We start from the raw sequence: 8,378 nt of genomic DNA, 5'->3' as shown, positions 1-8,378 counted from the left end.
CACTAAGTGTGAAAAACAAACACACTGCATCATACAAAGTGAAGCCTTTTGTGTAGTCTCTTTATACAGTAGCTATAGTTTTTACAGTAATCAAAATACAAAAATTAACACTTCAAATCACCTTGTCAAACAATACACGTCGAAACCTGGTCAGAAAGAAGTATTTTAGGTTGTCTAGATGTAAATTCAAATCCACAATTCCTTAGTAATTCCTAAACAAGTACTGAATTCACAAGCAGCATTATAAACATAGTAATACTAGAACCAAGTGGTTACACCATGTCATAGCTTGTATTCTTTCTTTTTTTAATACCAGATGGTGTATTGTTTTTGTTTTTAAATGGCAGTTTCTATTTGACCTGGGAATGCTTGGTGAAGACTGCAAGAATATCCATATCCATATGTGTGGACTGCAAGAAAGAGGCGTAACTAAAAATGGGGGCATAACTTTTAGTAAGTTAAAGAGGCGTAACTTGCAATTATCGAGATCCCATTGAACCATGCGAGATGTCACAACGAGATGTTGTTGGCAAGATGGTGGAATTACGTACAAGGCAACATTTTCTGAGAGTTTTCTCTAAAATTATCCACAACCTATTCATTTGAAATATTATATTAATTTATTTAGCAACTCACTGACTTCTTCGAGTGCATCAAATATGAAGGCCTCCACAAATCATGACTGTACATTAATATCTGTGATGATTGAGTTTAGGTGTGGAGTAGGTGTAGACGTTAAAAACTGATGTACATCGATATCTTGCCAACAACATAGTTTGGCCATGTAGGTCTCCATAACTTTACGCCTTTACAAGTGGCAGTGCGCAGACAGACAGTACTTTGAAATACTGCACTGGGTTAAACATAATTAAAAATAAAAATGGCAAAAATGCCATTGTTTTCAATGGAAAAACTTGTTAATTACTGCAAAAATATATAAATTTTACCACAACACCCCCACCCCCCAATTCAAAATAATAGAAATATAAATTTGATTGAATTAGCTAAAAAACTGTTGGTACTTTACAGGTGTTCATCTCTTTGACCGGCTAAGACCACAAGTTTGATTCCCAAATTAGGGACACCAGAGGGTTAAAGCTGTACTAGACTGTAAAAACTGTTGTCAGTTGTGTAAGGTGTTTCGGTAATGATAATCAAAATAAAAAACCCTGTTAATTAAAAAATAATTGTTATTTCAGAATCTCAAGTTACTCCACATGACTGTTAGTAATCCCTTTTTAAAAAATGTCAAAGTGAATTCACTTTTTTAACAGGGTCGATTTTGCAGGCTGTTGCGGTAATGAGATTTTTAATTACTTTGGAAATTATGCTCAAAAAGGTACTAAATGATATGTATGTATATTTTAATTAACGTTGACAAATGCTCCAGACATTGTTTAAATTATCTGCAAAAACAAAAAGTTAATTTAAAAATTTTTAAAAATTCATGTTTGAAAATTTTTAAACTAAGTTTTCGTGAGAATCACCCGGGTATTGTCTAATATTAATAAGTAAAGCATGTTGCCCTGCAACGTCAACAAACGATGACGTAGCTTTTGTACGCATGCGCAAGGATGCGGAAGCCGTGGGCAGGTTCTTTGCTCTTGTGAGAACATATGGGCAGGTAAATAAAGCAGCGAATTTGTATTTATATGTACTTTATCACCACATTCGCATTATAGTAGACACATTTTAAATGTCCTATTGTGGAACTGGATAATACATTTCATTTGTAACGCGTTCGAACAATCTTGAGCTGTACAGAATGTGACGAGACACAACATTGAACTGTTTTGTTTTCCAATGCATCTCATGTTTATATATTTTTTAGCGTTAGTGCTTCATTCTCATATTTACACTGTCTGTTTCATTTATAAAGTAGTAATATTAATAATAATAATGTGTAGTCATTCATTTTGTACTGATGTTGAATATAGTTGTACTGAACGTTGTAAAATGTAAAATAGTGTCACTGAACATTGTGTCTTATGTGAAGGATGCAATGTTCGCTCCGTTCTGAATTGTCTGTAATCTATAAACTACAATAGTCGTCACTGATTCCATGATTTAATCTCTGCTTATGTTGTTGCTTGTCTGTGTTTGTGAGTCATATTGTAAACAAAAGCTTTAAAATGTGATATGTAGCATTTGAGATAATCTGGTTATGAAATGTTTGACCTCAGATTTACTGTAATAATAATAAAACATTTAAGAGGTGTGTATTGAAAATGAGGTTTCTATGCACACTCTATTTCCCTCAGAGGCTGTTGAATTTAGTGTATACAATGTCATATGTGAATTTAAGCCAATGAATTTGACAAGTCTTGACAAAGTGTTCTTGAGTGTGATTAATCATTTCAAAAGTGACTAATTATTTCATGAACACACATATACTTTTACATTTTCTGGTTCGGTGTTATGAATATATGATTGGCTGATGTTTTCTCATGATCCTGTTTATCCTCCTCTAACCAGCCTCAGCAAACGTTCTTCACAATGGCCCGATACTCCTCTTCGTTGTCGTCATCTTCCTCTTCTTCATGCGGTTGCTGCTGTCCCTGCTCACGGATCTGCTCAAGATCTTCAGCCTACACTTTGGCTTTGGGGCTGGGTTTTGTGACATTAGGAACCAGTCGCATCCTATTACTAAAGTTCTCAGCCAATGAAGGTAATGTAAAATTATACCATCCTTGAAGAACTTGATAAACTGTTTGTATAATTGCTTACCCAAAGCTATGAATACATAACAAAGAGTATTTTTAAATATTGTTTCAACCCCTGTTCTTCCCTACAGAAAACAAATATGACTTTCTTCCTGCATCTGTGAATTTAATGGCAGAGGCCATCAAACTAGTATTTTGTTTAGTGATGTCAGTACGGGTGGTTATTCGAGGTAAGTCAGAAAACACAATACTATTCTCGTGCCATGCTATCTACATATCTAGCATATATTCAAACTTGCTTTTTTTTTCCTCCAGAGGGCCGCTCATATAAAGATTTAGGATGTTCCTCTGGCTCCTCTTTTCTCAGTTACTTGAAGTGGTCTGTTCCTGCATTCCTGTACTTCCTTGACAACCTCATAATCTTCTATGTGATGACATATCTGCAACCCGTAAGTTGGACTATTACGTAGGCTTAGCCCTGATGTATAAACATAACATACTCTTTTTAGTTACTACTTTAGTGAAATACAACTAGATTTAAATGACTTTTCTATTTTAAAATATATTTTTAAAATTCATGTGGTGGCAAAATACAAAAATATAAACAAACTTATATAATATCCATATTTTTTTCTCATGTTTTATTAGGCCATGGCAGTGTTGTTCTCCAATATTGTTATTTTTACAACAGCCCTTCTTTTCCGAGTGGTTCTGAAGTAAGTGCTTACTTTTTTGTTATTTAAAGCATGGGTTCTCAAACATTTTGGGGCCAAAGACACCTTACAGACAGGGCTTCTTACTACAAAAATGCAGCGAGTGTTAGTTAGGAACTGAAGCGATATTAACTTAAGTTAAACATTTATTCAAGTTTGTTTTTAAATATTCAAAAATGAAACACACATTTTTTTCTCTAGAGCAAACAGTGAACACAAATAAAATGACCTTACCTTTCTGTAAACATTCATTCATTCATTCATTTTCTTTTCGGCTTAGTCCCATTATTAATCCGGGGTTGCCACAGCGGAATGAATTGCCAACTTATCCAGCACATATTTTACGCAGCGGATGCCCTTCCAGCTGCAACCCATCTCTGGGAAACATCCATACACTACAGACAATTTAGCCTATCTAATTCACCTGTACCGCATGTCTTTGGATGGTGGGGGAAACCGGAGCACCCGGAGGAAACCCACATGAAAGCGGGGAGAACATGCAAACCACAACTGACCCAGCCGAGGCTTGAACCAGCCACACACAGATGGCAGTCATGCATTTGCTCTGGGCAGGGAAATTAAATAATACATATATTTCATATCACAGCCTCTTGCGATTTTTAGCTAATCGCAACGTTTCATATCGCGATTCGATTTCAATTAATCGCACAGTCCTAATTAAAACAATTAATTTTTTTCTGGATTGCGTTTTTATAGTTTTTATTTTCTGCATTTTTAAATTGTTAACATTTATTAATCAAAACGTGTGCCTAATTGATTAAAACTGATTTAAAAACATATATATTTTTGTTTTATGATTCTGTATACCTGATTTCATTTGATAATTTTCTTAATAATTTAGTTAAATTCTCAAAATAATAATTGCCTCTTTCATTTTTTTGCATTATGTTTTAATGGAATTGAAATTGAACTGTCGGAATTGAAATATATCAACTGTTTTCAGTACACGTTTAATACATTTTTATGTGTTCTAAAACGTAACTTATTTTGACAAACTACATTTAATATGCATAAATCATCATTGTCAAGTGTGAATTCAAAAAGTTGGGTAACAGTTAAGGAAAGCTTAGTAATCAAAAGCACAACTAATTCAATTCAATTCAAGTTTATTTGTGTAGTGCTTTTCACAATAATTATTGTTTCACAGCAGCTTTACATAAAGTGGACATAACTGCACTACAGTCAAAATCAGAAAAGTTAAGGTTATTAACTTTATTAGTTACCATAACTTTAACTCATCAACTAGTTACTAATAGCTTTTAACACTTTTAACTTTTAAGTTATTATATATAAGCATAGTTAACCTGCAGTTAATACTAAGAATTTAAGTATTGAAATATTTTTCTACATTTTAATATAATTGGCTTAATGAAATGTTTATTTTATTACAAATTTATTTAGAATTCTTTATTACCATTGCTATCTTATTTTTCTGGATTTTCATTTGAACAGAAATGTATTACCAACAAAGAACGGAAATCAAATAAAGCATAAATCTTTAATCTTTTAAATTGCAATCAAACGACAATTGAATAATTATTTTTAACATTTTTTTAAAAGAGTACTGTAAAATACAGATTTGTGCTAAAAGAAAGAAGTGTATTTGCTTTAAAAATAAATGTTTGAGAACTCCTGATCTAAATTGTTTGTTGGATATCCAAAACGATCAGTTCCTGACCATTCTTTGTCCTGCAGGAGGCGCTTGTCTTGGGTGCAGTGGGCATCTTTGATCATATTGTTTCTGTCCATTGTGTCCTTGACCACTGGTGGTGGCGACCAGCATGCCATCGCCGTTCACGGCCTCCACCCAGCTCACATCTCCACCCCTTCCAACAGCTGCCTAAAATACACGCATCTCCATCAAGAGCATCAAAGCCACAATGAAAGCTTCTGGAGCCGTGAGCTGTGGGACAGTCAGCTCATCCACAAGCTAAACGGCTTCGGCCTGGGTTACATCCTCTTGCTCCTTCAGTGCTTTATCTCCGCTCTGGCGAACATCTACAATGAGAAGATCCTTAAGGAAGGGGAGCAGCTGGTGGAGAGCATATTCATCCAGAACAGCAAGCTCTACCTGTTCGGTTTTCTCTTCAACAGCCTCACACTGCTCCTGCATGCCGACTACCGCGATTTAACACTGCATTGTGGAATCCTCTATGGACACAATGTCTTCTCCATCGCGCTGGTCTTTGTCACAGCTGCTCTGGGCCTGTCGGTGGCTTTTATTTTGAAGTTTCGGGATAATATGTTCCATGTGTTGACTGGCCAGATCACAACTGTCGTGGTCACCGCTCTCTCTCTCTTCCTGTTTGACTTCCGGCCATCAATAGATTTCTTCATGCAGGCGCCTGTGGTACTTCTGTCCATCTTTATCTACCATAGCAGTAAAATAAAGGATCCGGAATACACTCTTCAGCAGGAGAGGCTCAGAGTCATCAATGGCGAGGTGTTCGAGAGGTCAAGAGGGGTAAGAGTCAAATATAGACTTGGTTTTATTACATTTAATTCATTTCTCGCTTATTTTGTTTGAAGCGCACACAGTTTAAACAAAGGGGATCTTTGTAGAGAAGGACTGGCAAACTGTAATCTGATTAAGCTAGCAGGAACCTGAATTCCACATAATGAAAACACAATTTGGAAGAGCCCTACCTTGGATTATTGGATTCATTTAAAGATCAAATATACCATACATCAGGGAATTTCATTAGTGGCATTTTGACACTTGCTCTTGCGAGGTGCTACAGAATTGAAGATTTTAAAGATTTAAAGAAAGTTTACTTTATATTCTTAAGAAAAACACACTACAAAAAAAGATGTTACTTTTGTCTTGATTCTAGTCCAAATATCTAAAATGTCTTCAAAGTAAAAGTTGTCCTGCTTTCAGGAAAGACCCCACTGACAGATTATTTTGCTTGTTTTGAGGTAAAACAATATATTATTTTACTTGTCTATAAATGATTTATGATTTAGGAGTTTTTGATATTTAAAATAGGAACAAAACAACATTTCTAAGAAAACAATGTTTTGTTTTAAGTTGACTTGGCACTTAAAAACGAAGAAGAACTCAAAGACACCAGTCTACCCAGCTTGTTTATTTAGAAAAGCAAGGGTTTACATAAATACAGTCTGTTATCCATACAACCATTAAACGGATAGCTCACACAAAAATGAAAATTATAACATATTTTACTCATACTCCACTTTCAGACCAGGGGTGCCCAAACTCGGTCATGGAGGGACGGTGTCCTGCAAAGTTTAGTTCCAACCCCAATCAGACACTCCTGGGCTAGCTAATCAAGCGCTACTAGGCTTTCTAGAAACATCCGTGCAGATGTGTTAATGCAAGTTGGAGCTAAAATCTGCAGGGCCCACCAGGACAGAGTTTGGACACCCCTGTTCCAGAGAAAGTTTCTTCTGTAAAACACATAAAAGATTTTCGAGAATGTTCGAAATGGTAATATTTTTTCCTACTGTGGAAGTTAATGGCTAACAGAAAAACAAAACTCCAAAAATTCCCCAAAAATGTTGTATGTTCTCACTGCAGCCTGAAACACGGTGACGCACCAGATCAAGTCCAATATGTAGTGAACTTGCATGTGCAAGCGTTTGTTGCAAGAAACAATAATTCATTCATTCATTCATTGATTTTCTTTTTGGCTTAGTCCCTTTATTAATCTGGAGTCACCACAGCGGAATGAACCGCCAACTTATCCAGCATGTTTTACGCAGCAGATGCCCTTGCAGCTGCAACCCAGCACTGGGAAAAATCCATACAGACTCTTTCACACACACACTATGGACCATTTAGCTTACCCAATTCACCTGTACATGTCTTTGGACTTGTGGGGGAAACCGGAGCACCCGGAGGAGACCCACGGGAACACTGGGCGAACGTGCAAACTCCACACAGAAATGCCAACTGATCCAGCGACCTTCTTGCTGTGAGGCGATCGTGCTACCCACTGCACCACCGTGACATGGGTTATTAAGGTCTACACCTACCCCAACCCTGAACCCAAGTCACAGTAGCATATAGGTGTTACAATGTTCACTACTTATTGGACCTGATCCAGTACGTCATTGTACTACAGACTGCAGTGTGTAGATCTTGAAAAATTTGGAACGAACTGAGGGAGAGTAAATGATGGGTAAATCTTTTAGTTTTGGTTGAACTTCGGCTTTATCTTTTTTTCTTTGGTTGTTGTACAGAATAGGATGACAGCTTTTAATGTATAAAGTATTTAAGGATTTCATCTTGTCTTTTTATTTTAGGACGGGGAAGAGTTGGAGAGGTTAACCAAGGCTAACACAGAGAGTGAATCAGAAGAAGAGTCTTTCTGAGTGGGATTTGAACTCTTTGTAATTAATTATCATGTAAATATTCTGTGATGAGGCTGTAAATGTATTACATGTATGTATTAAAAGAATGATACCTGTTCCAGTCACATGGAATGTTTGTGTGAGATGCAAAGAGATGTTTAATATATTGTCCTCCCTCTTGTTTCTTCAACCATTACGAGTATTTTTATGATGTTTTATTGTCTAGGGTAAGGGAGTTGTAATGTTAGATACAATTTACATATTATAGTATGTAATAACTACAGGAGGCTTTGCAAAAATGTTTTTTCTTTCATACAGTAGTTAAATGAAGGATATAAACTAATGGTGCAGGTGTTAAGGTAAGACTGTTCTATACTTCTCTAATGAGAACATAATCATCATTTCAAAGCATCGCTTGTAATGTGCCACATTGCGGATATCGTTCTGTGGTATATGTGTTGACGATATTTGTTAAAATATTATTTCAGATATTATTTAAAATATTTGTTTACATCACAGGTGTCAAACTCAGTTTCTGGGGTGCCACAGCACAGTTTAGATCTAACCCTAATTAAACACACCTGATCAAACTAATTGATCCCCTAAGCTTGTTGGAGCAGGGTTGGAACTACACTGTGCAGGGTTGTGGCCCACCAGGAACTGA

The 8,378-nt window shown here is 36.0% G+C and overlaps 1 protein-coding gene across 1 annotated transcript; it reads left to right on the top strand.

Moving 5' to 3' along the window:
- Window positions 1-1,564: 1,564 nt before the first annotated feature.
- slc35a5 (solute carrier family 35 member A5) lies at window positions 1,565-7,839 on the top strand. The gene is made up of 7 exons (XM_056465567.1): window positions 1,565-1,624; window positions 2,476-2,668; window positions 2,795-2,893; window positions 2,979-3,112; window positions 3,312-3,379; window positions 5,093-5,861; window positions 7,667-7,839. Exons 1-7 carry the CDS (start codon window positions 1,565-1,567, stop codon window positions 7,733-7,735), a joined length of 1,392 nt encoding a protein of 463 aa, XP_056321542.1. The 3' UTR covers window positions 7,736-7,839.
- The last annotated feature ends 539 nt before the right edge of the window (window positions 7,840-8,378 follow it).

The sequence above is a fragment of the Danio aesculapii genome, chromosome 9 (assembly GCF_903798145.1).
Source record: "Danio aesculapii chromosome 9, fDanAes4.1, whole genome shotgun sequence".
In the NCBI taxonomy this organism is placed as follows: domain Eukaryota; kingdom Metazoa; phylum Chordata; class Actinopteri; order Cypriniformes; family Danionidae; genus Danio; species Danio aesculapii.
The sequence above is the reverse complement of the archived record's forward strand: the minus strand, read 5'-3'. Positions and strand labels throughout refer to the sequence as shown.

Coding starts and splice junctions, on each gene's coding strand:
- slc35a5 (XM_056465567.1), top strand. CDS start 1,565: ATGCGCAAGGATGCGGAAGCCGTGGGCAGGTTCTTTGCTCTTGTGAGA. Junction 3,113..3,311: donor TGATGACATATCTGCAACCC/GTAAGTTGGACT, acceptor ATGTTTTATTAG/GCCATGGCAGTGTTGTTCTC. Junction 5,862..7,666: donor TGTTCGAGAGGTCAAGAGGG/GTAAGAGTCAAA, acceptor TTTTTATTTTAG/GACGGGGAAGAGTTGGAGAG.